The sequence below is a fragment of the Onychomys torridus genome, chromosome 18 (assembly GCF_903995425.1).
Source record: "Onychomys torridus chromosome 18, mOncTor1.1, whole genome shotgun sequence".
NCBI classification, from domain to species: domain Eukaryota; kingdom Metazoa; phylum Chordata; class Mammalia; order Rodentia; family Cricetidae; genus Onychomys; species Onychomys torridus.
The window spans coordinates 13136727-13163806 of NC_050460.1; the positions used below are offsets into that span (position 1 = coordinate 13136727).

A 27080-nucleotide genomic window follows, 5' to 3' on the forward strand; every position below is an offset into this window, starting at 1 on the left:
ACTGGAGAAAACTCCAGCTACAAGCAGTATACCATTTTAATTTTTAATTTGGGTATAGATGATTTTTAGAGATTTTTACTTTAAAACTCAGACTCTTTAAATATGTGTATTAGCATGATTTCATGTTTATAACCAGGGTCTTTTATTGTGAGGCTGCCAAGACAGGCACATTAACAGGCACATAACATTTACTATCTTCTTTGGTCATAACTAAAGATCGAGATGTTATACAGATTGCTGCTTCTCTGTCAAACACTTCTCAATATCATCAAGCACTTGAACAGCGGCTTTGGGAATCCGGGTTCCAGGACCAAATACATGGGAAACACCAGCTTCATATAGAAATTCATAATCCTGTTGAACATATTTGCTTGATTAAGAGAGACATTATTTCAAGTTCAAAGAAATATACTTTATACATATGTGTCTGTGTAAGTGTGTATTCCTTTTCCTTTCTCTGCTGGTACACTGTTTGCATGTGGAGCTGAAACAAACACTTTTCTTGACTGGGGCAGGTAATAATATCCAGAAACACTATGCTCAGATCCCAAGTCTAAATCAGAACTCTGCCTGGGTTGTCTGTGATGTGAAGCTACGTGGCCCTAATGAGGAAGGAACTGAGCATAGAAACCTAATTCTTCTCTGTTCTACTGCTTATCATTCTCTGTGTTAAACTTAATATCATGATGTTTCCAAGTTTAAAAGTCTATTTATTTTCTCCTGGACATGTATCTGTCACTAGTGAATAGTGATACTTTGAATGTAGCCTCATGATAAATCAGATTTTCTGTTTATGAAGACCAGTCGTTTTTTTTTTTGTTCTGCTGCAGCAGTCATTAGCTTATTTTGGTGACAGCTAAGTTTTAGTGTAAGGAGTCCTGAGGCACAAGTTCTACCATAGGCTTTAGGCTGCATTAACAGCAGAACATATTTAGCTATAATAGTAAATTTAGGGTGTGCTCTGAGCGTAACCCTTACCATACACGACAGATGGTCTCGTCTATGTTTAACTGTTACAACAGTGGTCTTTTTCTCCCATTTTCAAATGATCAGAACTAGACAATAAATTACAAACCACATGAATTATCTGCCAAGTACCTTTTCCTACCTTTGTACTATTCTTACAATAGATAGTAAAATGTTTTTTGCAATAGCATTTAACACATACTCCTGAACCTGTGTCCTTTTTGCCTGAACTTCTGAGAACAGAGTTCATGTCCAGTCATCTTCATATACCCTGCACTGGACCTATAAGCACTGAAAACACATCACTGTCTGAAACAGCAGGTGCTTTGTGTTTTAAGAGCTCCTAAGAATGACTGAAGCATCTGGTTACAACCATCTCCAGAGGGTGACTGAGAGGCTGCCTTCTTTTCCTTTCCTAATAACACAACTTTCCATGGCATTATCCTTACATCGGAGCTGTGGACATAGAATGGGATATTGAGCTGGCAGCTTGTGGAGTCCTCTGAAATTCTGTAACTCAAAAGGTCTGACTTGCTTAAGTCTTATACAAGCTTTGTACAATATACCTTAGTGGGTGTGTTAAAAGTTAGCAGTTCCTAAATGTGGGCAAAGGGCACACAGATGTTGTTTATGCTATTTTTATTTTTGCACCTTAGGTATTAATTTGGAATTATTTTCAAATTAAAAGATACTTCACAAGGTCTTCCAGAAACCAGTCCAGGAAAATTATGCTTTAAAATGTAACTAGGATCCATGTGTTCACTCAGCTAGCCTAAATCATTTGAGGACAATGATGCAAAGAGGTCCAGATCCTGGCTGAATTGCAAAGTAGTGGAGATGGGACATGTTTAATCAAACTGCAGAAACTGTAAATGCTGAATCTGGAATGGGTACATCTGCTGGACTCAACACTGTGTCACTTTCTAGTTCAATAACTAAGTGGCTTTAAGTTGAATAACAGCAGCATTTCACATCCACCCTGTACTATAGTTTAATCAGTGTTCCCCAAAGGACCACACATTAAAGGGTTGGACCCAGGCCTTTGCATGACTGTAAGGTGCTGAAGAGGTACAGGTGGGATCCAGGAGTCTTGGGTCACTAGCCTGAGAATTCTTCTTTATTTTTCATGTTGGACCCTGAGGTGAATAATTTTCCTTCCCTATGCTCTCCTTGTTACAATGTAAATTCCCAAAAGCAACAGGAACAATAGACAATAGACTGAAATCTCCAAGACTGTGAGTTAAAATAGCTTTTTTACTTTGAAAGTTGTTTTTCTTAGATATTTGTTACAGTAACAGAAAACTAATAATGAGTATATGAGCTCTGACTGTTTTCACTACCTAATAAAGGCTACCCATACTAATAAAAGTATGTCAGAGAAAGCAGTCATGCTCAGACTTTAACTTTATAGTAAAATATTGCAAACGGTTAAAAAGAAAGTTAATGTGACTTGAATATATTTCTTGAAAATACCAGCTTATTCACACGGCATATTTAATTTTTTCTCAACTATTATTTTAATCCAACTATTTTTCACAGCTTAATTACTTTAATTCCTACATTTTAATATCATGCCCTAGAGCTTAGGAATTATAATTTCCATAGCTGCAAGACATACAAATTATTCCATAGATAAGCAATCTCAATAAATAATAGCCATTAGCAAAGTGTGGTAGCATGTGCCCGTGACTGACATAGGGACTGCTTGAGCAGAGTACTGAGACCCACATCTCAAGAAATAAAATGTATACAAATAAATTGGACTTTCTTTTCCCAAACATAAACTACACTTATGAAAATTGGAAAGTATATTAATAAGGACTTTTTCATGTTGACTATATCATGTTAAAACCTTATTGATGTAGGAAGAAAACAATATGCAAGCCACTCACTGCATCATCACCATAGTAGAGGAATAAAGATTGTACATCTAGATGCAAAATCATATTTTACTGATGGATGTGGTGGTGGGATCTCTGCAGCGCCTACAAACATTTACTTTCCTATACACTCATAGCTAAGTTTTTCCCATTCTGAATTAAAAAGGAAAAGTGGTTATCATTGGAAGCCAGATGGGGAACAGGCCTTTTTTGCATCTTAAGTAATTCTTCTAAACCGACAGTAATAACACAGGGTGGGTGGTGTCATTAACAGTTAACTGACATCATCTATTCTCCACTCCTAGGAGAACTCAAGTGTTTGCTAAAGTAGCCACTTCCTCCCGCTCTAGCCTACAACATTCAGGACAAGCTGATTCCATGTGCTAGCAGTATGGTATTTTTCACTCCAGAAAAACTGTCTCAATCAAAATAGTTTCATTAGTAAAGGAATTTTATAAAGCTGTGAAAATGGCATAACTCTAGGGTAGAACAACATTCAAGGATGGGGTCATCGAAGAAATAGGTGAGTGACTCTCTACCAGATGCAAGCTACCGAAACAACCCATCGAAAGCCACTGTACCGCTGCCTAGGGTTTGACAGACACACTGCATTTGCATCATCTGTCTCTTTCTATTGTGAAGCCCATTGCTCTTATTCAAGTCTCTCTGCCACTGTTCACTGAATATGAAGACGGTAGATAGCTATCGTAAATTCCTGGCAGTTTTCTCACACAATTTTTGTGGAGAGTTAAGTTAAATGTTATATAATGAATTAAAATATAACCTTAATAGAAAATAATAGTACCATCTGCAGAATTTACCCAGAGAAATCACCAGGATATAATTTGCCTCTACATCTAAAACAAATTCATCCTTAGAAATATGCCAATCTGTCTGTCTGCCTCTATGTATGTATGTATGTATGTATGTATGTATGTATGTATCTATCTATCTATCTGTCTATCTATCTATCTATCTATGCATGTGTTAGTCCTGCATTACCTTCAATTTTATAGCCTAATAGATATGCATGGGGGGTGGTCGATGTATAAGTGCTGTTTTACATAGCAATTTTCTCTGAATTATTGAGACCTTCCTTCAAGGAAGAAGCAAGGAGATTCCTGAGACTCAGGAAGGAAACTAAATCCCCATGTCTGGGACAGCTGAAACTTGCAGGATTCATAAGGACCCTACCCCAAGGCTACTGCTGGAGGACACTGACCAACAAAGCTGCCATGGGGAGATTTTTCAGACCTACGGAGGTGCCTATGTCCTACAGACGGCTCCAGGGAGGCATTTTCTTAAGTCTTTCCCCGGGGTCAGGGTGGGCTTTTTAGTGATGCTTTTTCAGTGATCTGTGTTTGAGTCACTCCTTCTCCTGTAAGAAAAGCCCTCACTCACAGTCTTGTTAGCAACTCCAATAAAAAGCTGTGCATATCCATGTGTGTGCACATATCCATGTACCTATGTGCACAAAAGTATGAAGAAAAAATTACCTGTGGAGGAATCACACCACCACACATGACCAGGATATCTGGCCGTCCCAGGACAGTAAGTTCTTTGATGAGCTCAGGTACGAGGGTTTTGTGACCAGCAGCTAGTGTGCTAATGCCCACAGCATGCACGTCTGCGTCCACAGCCTGCTGAGCCACTTCACGAGGGGTCTGAGAACACAGAAAGCAGAGAAAGACCTCTGGTTATTACCAGGGAAGGGTGAAGGAAAGCGCTGGGTACTGAAGTCAATCGTCCCGCACTTCTGTCACTGCCTAGTCCCTCATCTTAGGATTCTGGATAGTAGAGAAGCTGTGATGGAATAAACACCAATCCTGCATGTGCTTCTGGGACTGGAATTTATCAATTAAGTCTCAGTCAAAACAAAAAAATGTCCCCAAGGAATCTTCAAGGTAATCTTCATGGACCACAAAATACCAATCAACACTCAAAGACAATAAAAAAACCTTTAAAGTAAACTTCCCTTTCCAAGAGCCTCATTCTCAACTGACAATTATTTCCACAAAAACAAGAGTTAACATGAACTTTTTATTTTAATCATAAATTAAATGGATTTATATATATATATATATATATATATATATATATATATATATGTTGGAAAATGCAGAATTCATTGGACTTTTTGAAAACAATTTCAAAAACATCATCTTGGCTATTAACATTGACTTTACTTTTTCTAAATGTGGCACATACCTGAAAAAGAGGGCCTATGTCCACATCAAAACCAAGATCAGCAAATCCTGTAGCAATGACCTTGGCTCCTCTGTCATGGCCATCTTGTCCCATTTTTGCTACAAGAAGACGAGGTCTGCGACCTTCACGTTCCATGAATTTATCAACTCTGGGAAAATTTCAAAAGGCAATAATATTTAAATATTCACTGTCCAAATGTAAGATATAAAAACCACAATTTACCCACATAAATTTTTAAGAACACTCACTTATGTGCACGTCATTAATATCCATGTTTAATAGTGAGAATGCCATGCAAGCCTTGATTAAATGGTTATCTTCTGTTTAGAGCCAAGTTTGAAAGATGCACAGTCTGTGAGCCCATCACCACAAGGGCAAAAAAATTCCTAACAAATATAGCCTACTGAAATTAAATCAAAGGGCAAACACCTGACTGATCTACAACAGACAATGGGATCAAGGCAGAAATACTCTCCCAAGAAAGAAAAGCTTTGGACTGGAGAGCTCATTACCAATCACTGGAGAGTTCTACCAATCCTTCAAAGGAAAACAAACACCAATGCTTCTCAAATGGCTCCATAAAACAGAATGGGAAGGAACATTACCACAATCATTCTGTGGAGCCAGTATTACCAGACAATGTGGCCCATTGTGATGATACATAATCAGAAGGCTCATGTGTATGCAATGACAAATTATGGTGCTGGAGAGATGGCTCAGAGGTTAAGAGCACCGACTGCTCTTCCAGAGGTCCTGAGTTCAATTCCCAGCAACCACATGGTGGCTTATAACCATCTGTAATGAGATCTGGTGCCCTCTTCTGGCCTGCAGTCATACATGCTGTATACATAATAAATAAATAAATCTTTTTTAAAAAAAGTGACAAATTATACCAAACATGTCAAAACACAATATCAATTTTTGTTTTAAAAAAAAGGCTCCTTCTGATGACTTTCACATTGGCTATTATTACATAATACAGTATTAACAGACTGTATAAGTATTAATGCAGTTTTTAGAAGAAATGTGTTCCACAAGTTGAAAACACCAATCACCCAGGAGTCAATTTTATACCCAAGAAACAACACACATTACAGCTTCATGTCAGGCAGTGGCAATAGTCCTCACTGTCAACTCAATAAAGACTGACTTTACATTTTGTACGGGTAGCAGCCAGATGTTTATTTTTCAAATGGGAAAATTAAGTTTTAACTACTCAAGCAACTGAATCATGTGAAAAAAGTTATGAAAGTCTATAGCAATATGATGGTAAGCTCTCTACCTGGAAGATATGAAGCAATATCAGTATTAGTTAAATAAACAAGGTTTGAAATGAAAGACTCCTAATGGCGACTATGGTGCAAGGTAAAAACAGTATTCATTTTGCCAAATTTTAATATTTAATTTCATTCTCATTAGTCAGTAAATACTATATTTCATGTAATTATATGTAATCATTATAGTCATAAATTATTAAATAACGAAAGACATATTCAGAGAAACACATGGGGTGGCTTTGTCAATATGCAAACTTATACTATATATAAGCTTAGTGGTACAGCTTACTACACATCTAGGCTATGATGTGTGTATGTGTATGTGTGTATGTGTGTGTGTGTGTGTGTGTGTGTGTGTGTGTGTGTGTGTGTGTGGTGTAGCTTTCTGTTCCAACAAGTGTTAAAAAATAAACACAAAATTAAATCAAATTCAGGAGAAAATGGTGCAATTAAGATTCAGGAAGCAGAAACATGAGGCTGCTTAGAGCCTGCATACTATTTTGCAGTACACCATTTTTACCAGTAGGAAGAGTGCACTCTAAAGCGTGAAAATTAAAAGAACAGCAAATGAGTAACAGCACTGTTTGTTATCATCATTATTATGTACTGCACGTGACAGTAAGTGCTACACTTCTATATAACTAGCAGAGCACAAGTGTATAGCAGTGTCACCATCAACACATGACTGTGACCATAGCTACAACACCACTAGGTGGAATATGAATGGGAGACAGGAATTAGCACCATTAGAATCTTATGGGATCTCCCTATGTATACAATCTATGGTTGGTCAAATATTAAAGTTTCACATACTGACATAGGACAGTGTATTTATAATTATAGTTGTGAATAATAAATTACATAAATATTATAAATTATAGGTTAACCACATATTATATTAACTGTATTATATTATATAATATATTATATATATATAATATTTAATATTTATTAGTTTTATAAGAATAACAGACTAGAAGAAAAGTCGATGTATTTCCCAAGTAGCAAGGACACTAAGCCAGCAGCAGGCTCAAGGGAACTGTATTAACATCATGAAGATGAGCTCAGAGCTCACTAAAGCTCACACAGTACCTCTTGATGGCAGATGTGATCTCTTTACTTTCTCCAAACTCCTGCCGATAAGCCCCACTCACCATACGATCGTTAGCTTTATGCTCACCAAAAACCTTTTTCAAAGCATCTGTGATTTCTCCAACTGTACATCTACAATATTAAAAAAGAGGTGTCAGGGACAGCATTAATTGACAATAAGTAAATAAATGTTCACCTCAATATCAATACAATTAGAATATTTTGTTAGTAAGTAAAAATAGGCTGTAGAAACTCAAGAATGTTTTTAAGATAGTATAAAAGCATCTTTCCTGAGAATACTTAATATAAAAGTAATTCTTGGTGCCATTGTACATTGTAATTCCTTTATAATATTCATCAACCAAAATAAAGACTAAATGACCTAAAAGTTTCAAGTCAGTAAGCATCTGAAGACAAATCAACAACGTCCCATTTATCAATACAAATGGGCAGAGCAAAAGTATCACTGCGATTTTCTGATGAGATAGTAACCTTTCAGTGTGTTTCAGCCAAGCAGAGTGGTGAACTCAAGAAGACCAGGTAGATTACAGAAGAAACTGGAACAGGCCAAGCCATCAGCACAAACCAGAGAGGAAACCACTTCACAAGTACTCTCTTGCCACCCTCTCCCCGGCCTTGTCTCCCTTCCTTCTCCTTCCATTTTCCACCATGAGACTCATCTAGCCACAGAGGAGAAGGAATTAGTATTGCAGGTTGTGTATTCTCCTGGCTGCACCATGACTAATGATTCCAAAGCAATGATGTGACAATAACTTCTTCCGAACAATCACCAAGTAAGAGTTTCCCCTCTTTGCTTCAAGGACTATCTGTGTCACGGCTGTACACACAACCTTGATCATACGACTGAGTACTTCAGACCTCAACCTACCAATCAGAAACTGATACATTATCATAGTGCCAAGTGTTCTGAGCTACAGTGAATTACACAACTACTAATACCCCTCAAAATATTAGATATTAATTTTACACATTAATAAGTACTGAACGTGAGAAAAACCAGTATAGGCTTTCTAATAGTCTCCATTCTTTTCTTTTAGGCTCACAGAATTTACACAAGCAATGCTTTATTTGAGTGCAGTCTGAAAAGCTAAATTGGTCAAACTTCCATTATTTGGAACTCTCCAAATTCCTACATGTTCACCTTGCACGAGCTGCATCCACAGCAAGAGCCAAAATGTTGCCATCTCCACTGGCAGCACACTGGGTAAGTGCCTGGAGACACCGCTCAGCCAAAGCTGGATCTCTGCTGGATTTGATCTTAGAGAGAAGAGAAAGGGCAATAAAACAGGTATTACAAGATTAAACTCTGGCACACACTTTATTGGCCAAGTGCCATATTCTTTACCTCAAAACAGGGGAAGAAGTGGAAGAGAATAATATTCAACCTAAGAGGTGTGTTCATTTGTTTAATTCATTTATTCAGGATTCTGTAAAATAATTCTGATTTAGCATGAAGCCAACAAATTAGAAGCAAGCAGAGCGGTAACTTTCTAAATAGTTACCTAGGCTTTTCTGAAGCAACAATACAATGAAAACAGGTGGGCCCTTTATAGGGGAATGCCAAGGAACACAATTAACAGAGGGAAGAGCAGCAGACCGGAGCTTACAGTGGAGTTTAACTATCCCAGAAGTGTCCTTTAAATGACTGACAAATGCTGGCCATAATACATAGTGCTATTAGTTTTACTTAAAAATCATTCTAAGAAGAGACCTGGTCAGAGACAGAAAGAACCCGAAACAGATAACAGAAAGCATGGCTAAAGCCATGTCCCATCAGGTCCAAGCTCTACTGTGCTCTGTCATCAACTTGAACAATCAACATTACTCAAGCCCAAGTCTCACAAACTGCACCTCCTGCAAAAAGAGTCCAAACTGTGACATTTCCCAAGATGCCACTGAGAATATAGCATCTGTTATCAGAGATGGATGGAAAATGTGTATTACAGCAAGGAAAAAACTCAATTCAACTCCTCTTCAAAAAGCAAAGGTTTATTTTTCATTATTTTCTGGCTGCATGTTTTGAATCTCAATTTTCCATCTAAGGACAGTGTACAAGAGTGTGGTGCTTCTGAGTTATGACGTGTAATGTACTACATTATGATAGTGTAGAATTAACACTTGTGATAAACCTTTTATGGAATTTAAATAGAATAGAAAACATCTATGGTCATGGAGCTTGTTTACAAAAGTATTGTTTGCTGAAACTTATCTTTGTAACAGGTGCACTCACACAATGCACATAGCTAGGTATGTAGGAGAAATGCACCTTTTGCTCAGAGTTATGGTAAAAACAAAAAAGGAAATACACTAGTATTAGAATGAAGAGAACAGACACAGGAATCTACTTATACTGGGTTCAACCTCCATCTCACATTCACTTAAGAAAAATACAGACATCTCTCCAAACCGGCTTCCTGTCATATTGGATTAATTAACAGAATTAAATGAGGAAAATGTGTGTTCTTACTTTGTGACGTCAGCACTAAAGTCTTAAGAGACCTAGACTGAGTCATGATTGTCCAATTATTTATTCCAAGCAAGTTTCCCAACGTCTTACCTTTAAAAAAAAAAAAAAAAACAGGAGAAGTAATATTGACCTTTTCCACTCTTCCAGATATTGTAGAAGCTATGTGGAACAATGTAAGAACTCAAAACCCACAACCCAGGACATACTTAACAAACAATGGTCAACAATACCTTCTTAAGTTTTTCAATCTGCTTCTTACGCACTGAAGTATTGTCAATGGCCAGAACTTCTACAGTGTCTTCTTTTTCCAACTGATACTTATTTACTCCAACAATTACTTCAGAACCTATTGATTTCCCAAAGGAAAATAACATGTGGATTTACTCATAAATGGTCCTGTATTGAAAATGCTCTGATTATCACATATTTTTACAAGTTCAATATTTTTAAGTAGCATTCTTAACTCATAACAAATTTCAGCATAATGCAGAAACTCCACCCTGGGATACAGGTAAGGTGGGAAGAACAGTTACACAGTTACATGATGGGTTCTCTGCAAGGAAAGACTTTGCTATTCTCCTGAACTACATACTGTCTCAGTTCCTAACACACACACACACACACACACACACACACACACACACACACACAAATGAAAAAAAAAAAAAAAAAAAAGGACAGTCGGTTACCAGGACAGATTTAGAAAGCCAAGCAAATAGCCATGACCAATAGCTTTCCAATATTTTCTAGAATTTTCTTACAGCTAGTTGTTCTTAAATGTCAATAATAAATCAATATTATTAGCATACTTTCTCTCATCTAAAGGTAACTTATCATCACATCCCAGTTTATACTCTTACTTCCTTACAGCACTTAGTGTCATCAGTAATTACTTAGTTTCATTTCCTTCTTTATTGCAATGAAATCTCTATATGCAGAAGTGTTTGTGTCTGTCCTATTCACAGCTGCATGTATAGCCACCACAAGCAAATCAGAACACACCAAAAAGTATCTCCAGAGTGAATGAGTGAATTCTTCCTCCTAGAGTACAATGACTGCCAAGCATGCCATCCTGAATTCTCTGAACACACTGGCAATAGCTCATACATGCACATCTATGTTTTAAGTATATACAAGCTTGCCTGTGTGCTTGCAAGGATGCAAAGATGTAAGACACAGACATACAAATATATTTGAATGTGCAGATATGAGAAATATTCTACCAAAGCCCTACTTTTCCTTTTTTTTTTTCATTTTAAAATGTATTTGTGGGGTTGGGGATTTAGCTCAGTGGGAGAGCGCTTACCTAACAAGCACAAGGCCCTGGGTTCGGTCCTCAGCTTCAAAATAAATAAATAAGCAAATAAATAAATAAATGTATTTGTATCAATTGTGCATTATATCCATAGACAGAAACTAATAGTCCTCCTTAATCATTGAATTTTATATACAAGCTTTTCTATTCTCTTACCAGAATCTATTCGAGCTTGTCTTCGGGCAGCACATTCTTCAATGCGAAGTTTAGGTATTCCTTCAGCTACAGCTTTGGCCATCCCACCCATTTCTTCAATTTCGTTTATGAGCTAACCAAAAGAAATAAAAAGAAAGAAAGACAAAAAGGAAAGGTTAAAACTGAGAAATGATAAAGCATTTACCCTACCTGTATGTTATATATCCCCTAATAGCATTCAAATTACAAAGCAAATGTTAATTCTTTATAAGAAAGTAATCAAATAAATAGAATAGAAATAATTAGAATTTGTGTGTTTAAAGCTATCTAAAAGGACAAAAGAAAAAATTTTAAAGTATATTCTGGAAAACCTGAAATTTCTCAGTCATGTCTTGTGGGGAAATGCCAACAGTTCCAATTCTGCCATCTTTATTTTTAGTTACATGAACAAGATTTTTAAGGTTTACGACTCTTTAAGAAAAATATACATCAAAATGCAATTCTACTTTCAATATGAAAAACAAGTGATATCATATATGTGTGTATATGAGATAGAAGAGAACCATCAAAGACCCAGTATAAAATAGAATAAAATGTGCATATGAGATAGATACCAACACAAAATTCAGAAGAGATCTTGATGCTTTTAGAAAGAAAGATCTGGCATAAAATAGTATCAAATTTCTGATCACAAATACTAGAGGCAAGAGTGAGAATTTAGAATGGAAAGCAGGCTAGTATTTATAAAGTTGATCACAGAATCATGAATAGAAATAATTTTAAGCCAAGTCTGCTGTAGCTCATGCATGGGTTTGTGAACTTGACTGGGGTGACAGGAGATTAAAAGAGACAGGAAGATACAAGTAACATAATTAATGCTGGGATAGGGTGGACCATAAGTTCTCAGGTGGAAAGAAATGCACCAGTCAAGAGCAATGCCCAGGAAACTCAGTGCTTTTTATGTACACACAGGAGGAGAGGTTAGCTGGTCTCCCCGTGAAGTCTCTATAAGGCAACAGCCTTAGGCTGCAGTCATCCAGGTACAAGCTGCACTTGCTGTTCTTGAACACACTGTCAACATCTGCCCATGGACCAGAGGAAGGCTTTGGCAGTTCCCTGGTCTGAGGCACTGAGGTCTGTGACATGGCTGTGCTCAGGATTTCTCCTTACACATTCACCCAGGACTGTTCCTCTGCTTCCCATGCTAGTCCAGGATAAGAACACAATGGAGGAACTTTCAAGCACATAAAGTTATAAGTGATTCATCTCCTAGGAAGCTTCTATGAGAAGTGCATCAAGATTAGCATAAAGATGCACAACTGGTTAGTGCTTAGAGACCAAGAAACTGTGGAATGGGGTGTCTACATCCCATCTTTTCCCCAAAGGCTCAGGTGCCCATTTTGGAAGAGGAGGGGGAAGACTCTATGAGGTAGAGAAAGTAGAAGTCTGGAGAGAAGCAGTCTTGCCAGGCATGACCACACACTTGCACATGTGGACACACGGTGGCTGTCTGCGGCTGCACGCAAAAGAGCTGCACAAGACCAAGCCAGTTACAATCCCAGTGCGGATGGGAGGGAGTTCAAGTTCCATCCCATCTCAGGAGCTCCTGGCCATCAGACTCTAGAGGACGGGGAGCCCATTACCTGTAGGGAGGAGGCTTCTGACAGCAGACGGTCTGCATCCATGCAGAGGCAGCACAAATGAACTTGGTATTTTTTTTTTTTTTTTTTTTTAAGAGAGAGCAGGTGAAGTTAGGAGGGAAAGGTAGATGAGGAAGAATTCGAGCAGAAAGAATAGGGGGTAGATTTGATCCAAACACATACATGCATGTAAGAATATTAAGGAATTTTTTAAAAAGAAGTGCTTCAAAATAACAGGCATGAGATTCAGGTTTTATATTCCATAAATGTCAGATCTAGAGAGAAGCCAGTTCAAACCAAATGAGGACAGGAAGGGAGAAACTGAGATATCATTACACTGCTAGTAGGGGAAAGGAAGAAGTGGCATTTATCAGCTGAAATACTAAATATTACTAGACCAGGGAAGCAGAAGACAGTATCTGAAGCATTGTGTCTAATGCCTAAAGCCAACAAAATCTGAAGACACGGTACATTTGTGAGTTACAACACACAGATAAAAAGAAAAGAAAGTGTGTAGCTTACTCTAGTGAACAGAAAAGTCAGAACTGAAATATAATAGAGCACTGCCTCTCTCTCTCTCTCCTGTGTGTGTGTGTGTGTGTGTGTCTGTCTGTCTGTCTGTCTGTCTGTATCTGCCTGTTTGTGTGTTGTCTATGTGTGTGTGTCTGTCTGTCTGTGTCTGTACATCTATGAAAGCATTGCACTTTTAATAATAGCTATCTTTTAATTCTGCATAAAATTTAAAATATACTTTTAAATTATGTTTTAGTAATGAAAACTATAAAGGTAAAGATAAATTTTGCTTCTCTCACATATATTTTATGACTTTTAGTATAAATCTAAAAATGATTATAGATCAAAATAAATCTACAAAAAGCAAAGTTGAAAGAGGAGAAACTGACCTTCAGAGCAGCTTCATAAACATCATTTGTGAGTGATTCCATCATGTATGATCCTCCCCAAGGATCAGCCACTTTGGGGATCCCAGATTCTTCCTGAATGATGATTTGGGTGTTCCGGGCAATTCGAGCACTTTTCACAGTCGGCAAGCCTAGAGCTTCATCGAAAGAATTTGTATGCAAAGACTGTGTCCCTCCAAACACAGCTGCCATTGCTTCGATTGTAGTGCGGACAATGTTATTGTAGGGATCCTAAAACATTTGACCAGAAATCAAAGGCAAAACAAAAAAAAGGTTCACAGACATCAGAGCTAGAAGAGACATTATAATTAAGCAACAACTATGTAACCTACACCAATGTCCAAAGCAGTTTGGGAATGGACTGAACACCAGACATCAGGGGATCAAATAAACTCACACAAATTAGTGAGTAAGTTAGAAATAATTAAGAGCCAAGGTGTCTAGTCCAGGCTCAGGCATGAAAACGAGTCATATATAACTCTAAAATATCAAACAATTTTACATTGTTTAAATACTGTTCCATAAGCATACCATGAAGTATAATTTTTCTTAATACAGGAATCTTTTTTCCTAATTTATAGTCCCTTAATTATTTTGCATGCCTGCAATGGATGTGTACAAAGTAGACACTTAATAAATGACTAATTAAACTGATTAAGTGTAAATTCTTCAGTAGGAAATAGGATTCTATTTCATTACATTCCTAACTGTGATGTTGACTAGTCTATAGATTTCAGTTTTAATTGTGAATATCAGTGTATTAAAATAAGATTACAAAAGTTCCTTCCAACCTCGGAATCTCTACTTCCCTAGTCATAAAGAACATGTTAGTTGTTATTCAACATTAAAAGTAGAAAAGACATATAACTTAAAATCACAGTAAGCGAACGTATAAAATTAATGGACATAGAAGCAAAACATCACCACACAATTTTAATGGAATCAAATTATACTATGCAAATGATAATAGTCTGTAAATGCCTGTGTGCTTTCTTGCTTAAAACACAACTTTTATTTGAAAGTGTGTGTGTGTGTTAGGATAAAATCAAATTTTAAATAGGTAGCTTTATGCTAAAATGTATCTCTTAAGAATTATTTACAAGTATTGATTATAATATGGTTTTCATTTCTTCTTCATCAGCAAATAATTTTTCACTGTATTAGCACAGTAAATAGTCCCAAGAATTGACAGAAGAGGTTTCATGAAATGCAGAAGCTTCTGTATAAGGAAACAATCTCCAGAGTGAAGAGACCGGCTACAGATGAGGAAATAAAAATCTGCCACCATAAACCAAACAAGACCCTGATACCTAAGATAAAGAACTGCAGAAACTAAGCCCCTAAACCTGAACCACCACATCCCTAAATAAGCTAATGAACTGAAAAAACTAAAGAGGCTAAAGACCAAAAAGAACTCAAAGGAATAAATACAAATGGCAGATAAACATGAGTGTTTACAGCCGTAGCCACCGAGGAAATTCCTATTAAAACTGCTTCCCAATTCCATTTCATCCAAGTCTGAATGGTTATCATCATGAGCACCATGACATTAGGTGTGGCAACGCACACCTGTGATGCTGAAGTAGGCAGAGGCAGCCCGGTCTGGTATTGAGTTCCAGACCAGCCAGGGCTATGCAGTAAGACCCTGGATCTGAAGAGAAAAAAATTTAAAAACCAAATGGAAAAAAAAGGAAAGAGAGGAAACAAGAAAAGGCAAGGAAACAAACAGCAACAAATATTGGCAAAGAAGTAAAGAGGAGCCCTTGTTCACTGTGGGTGAGAGTGTAAACTGCTGTATAGCCACTACAGACGTCAGCGTGCACATTCCTAAGGGTCCTAAAAGTAGCACTCCCATAGGTTCCAGCTATCCTACTCCTGAGTATACACCAAAAGGACTCTCAATCAACATACCACAGAGATACTTGCACACCCAGGTGTATTAGTTCTCTAGTCACAACAGTTAGGAAATGAAATCAACCAAGAGCTTTATTAACAGATGAAAACAGATTGACACCTAAATACAATGGAATTCTACTCAGCTCTAAAGAAAAAGGAAATCATGACTTGCAGGAAAATGGGTATAACTGGAAATCATATGTTCAGCAAAATAAGCCACATTCAGGACAAATACCTTGTATTTTCCTCTTATCCACAGAACCTAGATTTAAAATTAAACATATGTGTGTGTGTATTTACAAGTGAGCTTGTAGGCCACATAACTAAAAAAAGGGCCATGCATGAAAGGAAGATATCTTATGGTTGGTAAGGAACAGAAAGGACCCAAGTGATAAAAAAGTCAAACAGGGGACTGTCTAGGAGCAGAAAGGGAACCAGTGGGAAAGGGAGTGGTTAGAGGTAGGGGAATGAAGAGAACAAAGTTTAATGTCATATGTGTATGAAGAGGATGTGGTGAAACAGATCTACAACTTTGTACGCTAATCTAAAATACTAAGATAATAAAGGAGGCCTATGCACAAGCCAGCTATGAATGATTTTAGAGTTAACCACTAGAGGGAGCTAACTCTTTTCAAGATGTGTAAACCTAAGTGTGCATTCTGCTTCAAGTTATTCATGACTTTCAGATGTTAGCAAACAGGCTGTTGAAGGCAATCCCTTGCTCTATCTGTTACCTGGAAGAAAATGTTTGTTTTCTTTATTCAAGATCTCTATTTTCAGATCGATACATACCTGCTCAGTAAGTGACCACCCTGACGTCTGGCAATGTGTCCGCAGAAGAAGAGATTTGGGGTTTTTAGCATGGAACATTTTTTCTACTAAGTGAGCCCAAAGTCTTCTCCCAGCTCTCATCTTCGCTATTTCCATGTAGAAGTTCATCCCGATTCCCCAAAAGAAAGACAATCTAAAACGGGGAAAGTCCAGAACCAATGAAACATACAAACAAGAAAATAAAACTAATTGTATCACACCCTAGAAAAACCCATGTCCAGATTTGAATATCAAGCAATTAATCTGAATTAAAAGCAAAGCATACGTATACAAGTAACTATGAGCCTAACATTAAAATGACTGTGAACATCTGCTCTGGGAAGAGTTATTCCCTTCACAAGTGATTTTCTTTAGGAAAGACTTTCCTCTAGTGTGCTGAGTAAGACAGATTCTTGGGCTGGGGGTGCAGCTTAGTGGTGGAGTATCTATTCAACACACACTAGACTCTGGGAATCAAACTCTTATTTCTCAAGTTTGAATTTAGGGTCTTATACTTGTTAGGCCAATGTTTCCGACATCCAACTACATGTCCAGCTTAAGATTCATTTCTTTAAAAAGAAAAAGACCCAGGAATTCCAACTCTGTAACACAGAGATTGTGACTGGAAGAACAGAACCACATTCTTACTCTGTTTGTATAGCATGGAGTTGCTTTTTTGTGTGTTTTAAGAAAATGACTGGGTATTGAATTTGGTCACATTCCCCTCTAATTTGTCCTCAGCCTCACTATTCCCTTTTACCTCACATTCTGTAATGGATTTAACTGATTTACATATTTAGATTACCTATTTGCCTCTAGTGGCTAAGAAGGTTGTAAAATCTCATGGAAACCAAATGAGCTGTAAGACACTAAAGTTTAATAAAACTCAATGTACTCAAGCTCTGAGGTCTTAGGATCTGTGCTCATCCTCAAAATCTGCTAAAGACTGAAGAACTTTTCTTTATTTCAATATATTTATCTAAAATTTATCCATTAGTTCATGTAAAATAATAAGCATATAATATGCCAAATGGATATCTTACAAACAGTAATATTTCTCTATCATAAAAACAGAATAAAATAAACATTTTACTTGTTATTTTAAAATGTTTTTATGAGAAGGGTGTCCATATTCTGTGTGTTCATGTGTGTGCAGGTGGGGGGGGGGGGGACAAAGAATAATCTGAGGTGTGTTTCTTGGGTATCATTTACCTGTTTTTGCTTGTTTATTTTTGAGACAGAGTCTATCACTGATAAGGAACAAGCTGAGACAGCTGGCCGGTGAACCCTGGAATCCACCTGCCTCTGACTCCTCAGCACTGGGATTACAAGCATGTCTATAGCTTTGATACATGGGTTGTAGGGATTAAACTCAGATCCTCTGTATGTGATTATCAACTGAGTCATTTTCCCAGTCCTGTTTTACATTTTGGAAAACCTCTTTAATGTGCAGCTTAAATGAACACAGCTAAAACTGTATGTATGTCCAATCTATTGCAATATAGCATACCATGAAGCTTTATATAAACTCTGGAGAAAATTAAAATGCGAAAGAAGAACAAAGTTTTAAAATACTCAGGAACAGTGTAGACCTTGAAGGTCTACGTAATCCCCAGGAGTCACTGGACCACATTGGGGAAGCTGCTGTAATGACAAGCACACAGTAGATTTAGAACAAAGAAATGGTCACTAGCTATGTTTTCCACATTTGAATTGTCATCACACAGGTGAGTCTCGCTTCAGGGACTGATTGGATTGATTTCTGACCAAGTTAAATATTTCATAAACTTCATTTGAAATGTTTCCATATTTTTCATACAACTTTATTAACAACTCATTTTGAGACAATGTAGTATATAGTATTGTACATCCCCAAACATTTTATATACATATTATAGAAAAAAAAAAGGAATAGGTGATTTCCATATTTTCAAATGAAAAAATAAAGGTAACTTGATTTCATGTTTATATTTTAATATAGCCTCCATGCATGTGTTAACTGTTTTCTGTAAATCACTAGAAAGATGGTGTTCTTCCAATTTACAGAGAAGTATGGTCAAATTAAATTCTGATTTTTTTTTTTTTTTTTTTTTTTTTTTGCCAGAACTGAATCCAGGGCCTTTCGCTTGCTAGGCAATTGCTCTACCACTGAGCTAAATCCCCAACCCCCCACCCCTTTATTTTTTTTTTGCTACTGATAATATTGGCTTATTTTCTCTCACTTGGAAAAAATAGAAGACAATCTAAATCTATCATGCCATTTATCTCTACAAATTTATTTTATCAGTATATTTTGTTGGAAAATGGTTCTATGTATGTTGTTTAATCTACTGACCTTGGTGCAAATTCATCAATTGTGAGTCCAGCCTGGAGTCCAGTTCTGCAGTACTCCACCCCATCTGCCAGGGTATAGGCCAGTTCCAGAATGGCATCAGCTCCTGCTTCCTGCATATGGTACCCACTAATCGAAATGGAATTAAATTTTGGCATGTGCTATATAAAAGAATAAAATATAACAGTGAATAAAATATGGAAAGGTTCTATTAAACTTATGCTACAAAAGTAAGTACTATCTATAAAGTGGTTTATTACTTGGTAGTTTATAATCTTAACTGAAAACAAAAAGCAGTATTTGTTAGAGTAAATGCCCTCTCAAATGTAAGTGACTGATCTATGAAGCATCTTCAAGACGTTCTATTTGTTTTCTACTAGGAAACAGTTGCACCAGGCATCCTTTAGGCTGAGACTTCACAAACACCTTATTATCTGACTGATATGTTGATACATTTTGTATGACTTAACATTATTTTCTTGTTTGAATGAATGTATCCAATAAGAACAAGTACACAGTGAAGAAAACTGATTTTACCCTTAGTGTTATATTTTTAAGTAAAACAGAATAAAACGCATAACTTAAAAATATCAAAGACTGGGGCTGGAGAGATGGCTCAGTGGTTAAGAGCACTGACTGTTCTCCAGAGGACCTGGGTTCCAGACCGAGTACCCACATGGCAGCTCACAACTGTCTGCAGCCCCAGTTTCAGGGGACCTGACACCCATATATAGACATACATGCAGGCAAAACAACAATGCATATGAAATAAAAATAAATTATTTTTAAAGGTTAGCTTTATCTTGTTTTTTTTAAAAAAAAATTAAAGATTTCAGTTTAATTCACTATGATAGTTAATGCTAAGCATATTCTAGGGTCTTTCTACCATGACCACTAAAAATACCACATACCATTATTTTTTACCATTACATGTGAGGTCAAGTACCTGACTGAATATATCCTGAAGAACCAAAGACTTATCATACTACTTGAGTCAACTCAACATAAGATAAAAACACTGAAAACATGGGCTCTGATGTCAGAGGGCTCAATTTTCGCCATGACATTTAACCACTGGAAGTTCCTCAACTTTGCTATTCTTTGGTTTCCTACAAAATAGAGGTAATAATTGTATTGTTCTTATGAAATATTTTAAGATTAAATGATTTATCTAAACTATTTAGTATTATCCTAGCAGACACTAAGCACTCAAAAAAGTTAGCTGGCATTGCTTATGTATGTTATAAATTAAATACACCACATTTACATATACCATGGTTATGTACATTCATACAATACACAAACATAGTTGTGTGTTTTACATTCTCAAGTACTCTAACACAAAGTTCTTTGAAAATTCTCTATAACAAAATCAAAAAGGGGATAGAATCACATGAGGTTGAGAAAAATAACTGCATTTTGAGAGTTTACATACAAAAGCCAGGAAAAAGGTGCTTTGCTGTGCAGAGGACTGTACTGATACAGACTTTTAAATAGTGGAAATATAAGCATGATATAATACTATTCAACCTTAAAAAGAGAGGACACTCTGGTATGGCAAACAAAGGACAACACTGGAAACATTATGTTAAATGAAATAAGTCTATCCAAGAAGAGAAATACTGAATGATCCTACTCATGTGAGCAATCTGCAGTATTCTAACTTGCAAACGTTATAGCAATACAACGGTGGTATCCTAGAGAGGAAAGGAGGGAACAATGGCGTTTTCTGTCCTATAGATAATTTCAGCTCTGCAAAATTAAGAGTAGAGGTAGATGTTGGTAATGGCTGCACAACAGTGGAGAAATACTTAATGCCACTGTACACTTATAAGTGGTTAATACGGTAATATCATGATATGCATATTTTCCCATAGTTAAGAATTCTTTCAAATATACCAAGTTCAAGATGGGCGGTGGTGGTGCACACCTTTAATCCCAGCACTTGGGAGAAAGAGGCAGGTGGATCTCTGTGAGTTCGAGGCCAGCCTGGGCTACCAAGTGAGTTCCAGAAAAGGCTCAAAGCTACACAGGGAAACCCTGTCTCCAAAAACAAAAACAAAAAAATAAGTTCATAGGTTAGACAATATTTCAAAAATTGTATCATTTGATCAGAATCTGAAACCCTCATGCTGTCATTTACAGGAAGGATTATGTAAAGACAATTTAGAACTTCTAGATAACATTAGGACCTTTTTGTTTGTTTGTTTGTTTTTTGTTTTTCCGAGACAATTTCTCTGTGTTGTTTTGGTGCCTGTCCTAGATCTCACTCTGTAGCCCAGGCTGGCCTCGAACTCCACAGAGATCTGCCTGGCTCTCCCTCCCCAGTGCTGGGATTAAAGGCATGTGCCATCACCGCCCAGCTTTTTTGTTGTTGCTTGTTTGTTTGTTTGTTTGTTGTTTTTTTGTTTTTGAGACAGGGTTTCTAAAAAAAAAAGAAGAAGAAGAAGCCAGGCAGTGGTGGTGCATGTCTTTAATCCCAGCACTTGGGAGGCAGAAGCAGGCAGATGTCTGTGAGTTCTAGGCCAGCCTACGCTACAGAGTGAGTTTAGGAAAGGCGCAAAGCTATACAGAGAAACTAAAAAATAAATAAATAAATAAAAATTTAAAAAAAAAAAAAACACCACCACTACAAGAGGACAAAAACACTTTGTGAAAATCCCTATAATGATTACAGCAAACTGCGGGGGAAAAAAGCATACCTCTGCTGTGTATTGGAAAATGTCAGCAATAATTTTCATGGACGGTTCCGGGGGGAAAATGTAAGTATTTCTGACCATAAACTCCTTTAGGATATCATTCTGAATTGTGCCTGTGAGCTTCTCTTTCGGCACGCTTTGCTCCTCCCCAGTTACTATAAACATTGCTAGCACTGGGATAACTGCTCCGTTCATGGTCATGGAAACGGACATTCTTTCTAAAGGAATGCCATCAAAAAGGATTTTCGTGTCTTCTACAGTGTCGATAGCAACTCCGGCCATTCCAACATCTCCACGAACTCGAGGGTTGTCTGAATCATAACCACGATGTGTTGCCAGGTCAAAAGCAACAGACAATCCCTGCTGACCAGCTAATTAGATAAGAAAAAACAAACAAAAAACAAAAACAAACAATGAGTATGTTAGAGTCTCATAATGAAGTAACTGGAAGCAGATTACCTCACTCCCATGCTCATATGAAACAAATACTTGGCTTCCTAAGAGTCAGCTGTTTCCAAAGAGGCTAAGGCACACAAACTGAGCTTCTAGATAGATAAGAAATAACAGAAACAACAGCGGGTCGCTTATTTCACACCTGCACAAGGATATTTTTCTCAACCTAATACATCAAATAATTTTTGTAGTTGTTTTTATTGAGATGCTTTCGAAATTCACAAAAACATCTAGCTGATCAGATATACTTAATACAACTTAGCATATATATGCTTTCTTACCTTTTTTATTCCTTACCACAATCATAGCATAATGCCATGGCCATTCAAAGTATTGTTGAACTAGAATTTTAGATTTTATTCTCATCACCCCCCAAAACTGTTAATAAAACTAGGAATGAAATCCAAGTTGGCCTTCAGCACATTAGGCAAGCACACTACCACTCAGCTAAATATGCATAAATATGCAGTCCTTATACAAAATTTCCAAATAACTAAACTACATTAAATATAAATCCAATCCTTTCCTAAGCAACATAAGCCTAGAAATTCTAAAGTTTAACATGAAGTTAAGATTTTATCATACATTAGAAGGGAAATTGTAGACATAATTTTCTTGTGAAGGACAGATTTCACTGTATGTATAGTTAGCACCTCATTTCCTGCTATGGAGTTTGGCATCACATACGTTTAAGCTTTCCCTCCAATTCTTAGCTCAATAGAACTAAAAGCTTCCCAAAGATAAACTCCATCTCTTTCCTTCATGCATCTTCATCTCATTTCTTTTCTACAATGTAGCTAAAAGTGTGGTTTATCTCCAAGAAATGTACTTTTTACTGTTGCCTCTTATCTTTTTGACCAGAGATGAAAAGCATCCATTTGTTTCACAGTAAATTTAACCACAAAATGAATGCCATGTTTCCAGAATGAATTAATGTCTTTTATATCATCATAAGCATCATGCCTCACACTGAAATCTTACCCTTAATATTGTCCTTATAGAATTTATTGCTTTCTTCCACAGTACTAAAGCCTGCGTACTGACGGATGGTCCAGGGCCTAAAGGTATACATGGTGGGATATGGCCCACGAGTGAAGGGCTTCATTCCTGGAAATTCTTCAGGTAAGTCCATAGTATCTGCCCTGGAATATAAGGGCTTTATAGAGATCCCTTCTGGGGTGTGCCATATCAGGTCCTCTGGATTTTTGCCTTTCAGTTGCTTTTTGGCCAATACAGCCCATTGTGGGTGGAGGGGTTGCTTCTGATGTAGGAGCCGTTTCCATCTGGAGGTTGATGTATCTTTTAATTGCTTCAGGTAATGGGGTGATAACAAAAAAAGCTGATTCTTAGCTCTCAACATGGTGAAGCATGGATACTCCCAAAAGGAGTGAGAACTGACCTAGAAAATTTTAGAAAAACAGTATACATATAGTTAGAGGTGTGAAGGAAATCCAGGGCTTTCAGTGAGTAGGGAAAAAGAAAAGATGGAATACTGGTCCTGTTTCATCTTTCTTCCCTTTCCTGCTTTTGCACCTGATATTATATTACACTTACCCTTGTTCTTCATAATGACTATTGTTCTAGATACTGTCTTCTTCCTCCACAGCCTCTTAGCTGGTCTTACAGACCAGTCTTAGCCCCCTCCAACCCATCTGACACTTGGTAAAGTACAAATCTGACTATACCATACTCCCACAGAATTTTTCAAGGGTTACATCTCAGGGTAGATGTAACATAGTATTTCAATTAATTTTCATTCAAAGCCCACTTACAAATCTTTTAGTTTATGGTAGATATTACATTGGTGTATAGAGAAAAATGTAGTAAATAGGACTAGCAGGCATCCAAGGCATCCATGACCTGGTCTCCATGGATCTATCAAATTTATTCTGTCTTTGTCATTTATACATTTTATGTACTAGAAATACTAGAAAACTCATAGTTCGCTGCATATGCCAAATATTTACCCACACAGAAAAGCAGCAAACAACCTCAATTATTTGACACTGAAGTGTTACATGGCCTCAACATATAGAGCCCACAATTTTCAAAAGAAAGTCATATACATTTTTCATGAATATAGTTGTCTCACCAGGTGCTTTAACCTAATTGGGCAAAGTGAATTTAGAATTCTATTTTTCAGGCTGGACAGTTGGCACAGCAGTTAAGAGCATTTCTTACTGTTGCAAAGGATTCCTGGGTTTGATTCCCAGCATGCACATGGAGCCTCACCACCTCCTTGAGCACCAAACATGAATGGGTTCACAGATGTACAAGCAGGCAAAACACTCATACACAAAAAAAATAGTAAAAGTAAATCTAAATATATTTTTCAGAAATTCTATTCTTCATATTAACTTCTGACCTACCAAGTTAGTAAAACATTGAAGACTGCCAACTAGTTATTATGGATCACAAAACAAGAAACATAAAATCACTGATGGAAACATTAAGTGTTTCAACTACTTTACAATGTAAATTTCTAATACATAAAAGGTCTCAAAAATGTAACCCCCTTAAAGTGAATAACATCCATTCTGGGATAACTTCTACAATGAAAGATAAAAACAGACATTCTCTGCTGTTTTATTTACACTAGAGAAACAGAAACATTACAAACATCTAAAATTAGAGTAAGTGTACTACAACACAGATAAAGCGATAGAATTTAATGGAACTATTAAAATAAATTTAGAAAACAGGAAAAAGTAATATTTCTCATCAGAATTTGCAGAAGTATTTATTTATGACAGTTAGTACAGGAAAAAAAAAGGAAGCATTTAGGATGACTGTTGTGATCTGGACATAAATGATATTAATGTATTTTGTTTGTGGAAATTAGTACTCTACCCAACTACCATTGTGTGTCCTTTCCCTAAGTAGGTACTTTGACATCAATTTAAAAGTTAAAATTATGTTGAGTATACTTGCTATTAGAGTAAAAAGGCTCAAATAAGTATTAGGTGAAAAAAAAATCAAGATATATCCCTGTAAATGCAATACAATCAACTAGACTTTTTAAAGTTAGCAGAACAGAATATAAATATAAATACAACAGAAGCAATGCCAACTTTTTAAAGCATTTGTAATTTTTAACCTATTAAATCCAAGGGAGCCTTGTCATCCATTTTTATTTCAAGCCACTTGCATTTCTAAGAGCCAAAACAGTGAGCGGTGAGAATGCTGGGCTCACATCTGCACTCCTTCTACAGTGATGCGGAAAACTGAAAGGGATTTGACCAATGTCTGGACTACAGTGGAGACAGGAAGCATACCCATTTCAAACCAAGTTTTAATGAATCTTTCTTCAAACTAGACAGATGATAAAACAGGATCCCAATAGAACAGGGACTTCCTAAAAAGCCAAAGGCCGAATTAGGAAACGTTAAAACAGCACTTCAAAATAACTGTAGACAGGCATAGTCTGCCTTTAATCCAAGCACTCGGGAGGAAGAGGAAGGTGGATCTCAGTGAGTTCAAGGTCAGCCTGGTCTACAAAGGGAGTTCCAGGTCAGTCAGAGCTACATAGTGAAACCCTGTCTCTAATAAATAAATACATATATACATGCATGTATGCATACATGCATACACACACACACATTTAACAGCACTGCTGTTGACAATAGGACTTCTAAAGTTTCTTTAAAGAGTCATTAAAACAGACTTCAAAAATTCAAAGAAGCAATATGCAAATGTGTTAATAATGATTTGAATGTGTTAAAGTGAAATAAAAAAGGTATCCTCACAACTCCAAATATTTACATATGTATGTATGTATGTATGTATGAATGTATATTCCCCCAGATAAAAGTAACTTAGAAAAAGCCAGAGAGCCTTTAAATGCAGCTCTCTCCCACAGGCGGATCTCTAAATTCAAGGCCAGTCTGGTCTACAACATGGAGTTCCGGAACAGCCCAGACTACATGGAAAAACCCTGACTCCAAAAACCAAATTTAAAATTAAATAAATAAATAAGTAATTTAGAAACAAAAGTAACTGTCAAGTGCAAGTGTAACCTTAGGTAGTGGATACACAGCATGAAAGTTACTAGCATAAAGGAACTATCAGCCTAAGGCAGAGGTTCTTGATCTGTGCGTCGGGACCCCTCTGGCAAACCTCTATCTCCAAAAATATTCACATTACGATGTATAAAAGTAGCAAATTACAGTTATGAAGGAGTAACAATTTATGGTTGGGGGAGGGGGTCACAACATGAGCAACTGTACTAAAGGGTAGCAGCATTAGGAAGGCTGAGAACCATTAGCCTCAAGGAAATCATTAAACACAAAACTCTGTTGGAAGAAAATCAGCAAGTGGTTTAAAATCACACGCATGTGTCGCGCTCTGAAAGGCAAAGCCGCCAGAAGTTAGTTTATTTTTGTATCACATTAGACGTGCCTTTTCTTTTTCATCTCTTCCTCCTATCTCTTACTTCTTTTGTCCCACCACGTCTACAAACAACCTGAGCCTCAGGTCAGCGTGGACCCAGGGCACCTCTTAACTACGAGTGACCTCTGCCAAGCGTGGGAAGCCAGGAAGGAAAGGGATAACAACGCTACCGCGCTGCTGAGCAGCACTTTGCAGCGGTGGCCTCCGAACTCCACCGCCCTAACCGAAAATGAGAAGTCGGTCGAAGTAAACATCTAAACTTCAGGGGAAAGCGGGGGGGGGGGGGGGGGGGGGGGGGGCCTCCCTGTCACAGCAGGACGGCAAAGAAGGAAGGAAAGCACTGGAGTACAGAGACAGGAGGCAGAAAGATGAGCACAGTGAGGGGAGAGACTCGCAAGCCTGACGTGCTCCACAGCGTACAGGCCTACTCACAGGCCACAAAGTGGGAGGCGACCCGGCCGAGCCCCGACCCCACCGCCGAACCCCGATCCCCGGCGGCTCGCAGCGGGAGCTCGCGAGCCGGTCCAATCAGGGGGGCGTAGCCGACACCACCCTCCGACCAGCCAATTCGATCCCGCCG

General features: G+C 37.4%; 1 protein-coding gene across 1 annotated transcript; it reads right to left on the minus strand.

The window, feature by feature from the left end:
* Mmut (methylmalonyl-CoA mutase) lies at positions 1-27073 on the minus strand. The gene is made up of 13 exons (XM_036168252.1): positions 26933-27073; positions 23093-23510; positions 21662-22029; positions 18963-19120; positions 16610-16781; positions 13904-14152; positions 11383-11494; positions 10142-10257; positions 8586-8701; positions 7424-7555; positions 5055-5202; positions 4343-4510; positions 1-354 (listed from the first exon to the last, which is right to left on the minus strand). Exons 2-13 carry the CDS (start codon positions 23469-23471, stop codon positions 226-228), a joined length of 2247 nt encoding a protein of 748 aa, XP_036024145.1. The 5' UTR covers positions 23472-23510; positions 26933-27073; the 3' UTR covers positions 1-225.
* Between the last annotated feature and the right edge of the window lie 7 nt (positions 27074-27080).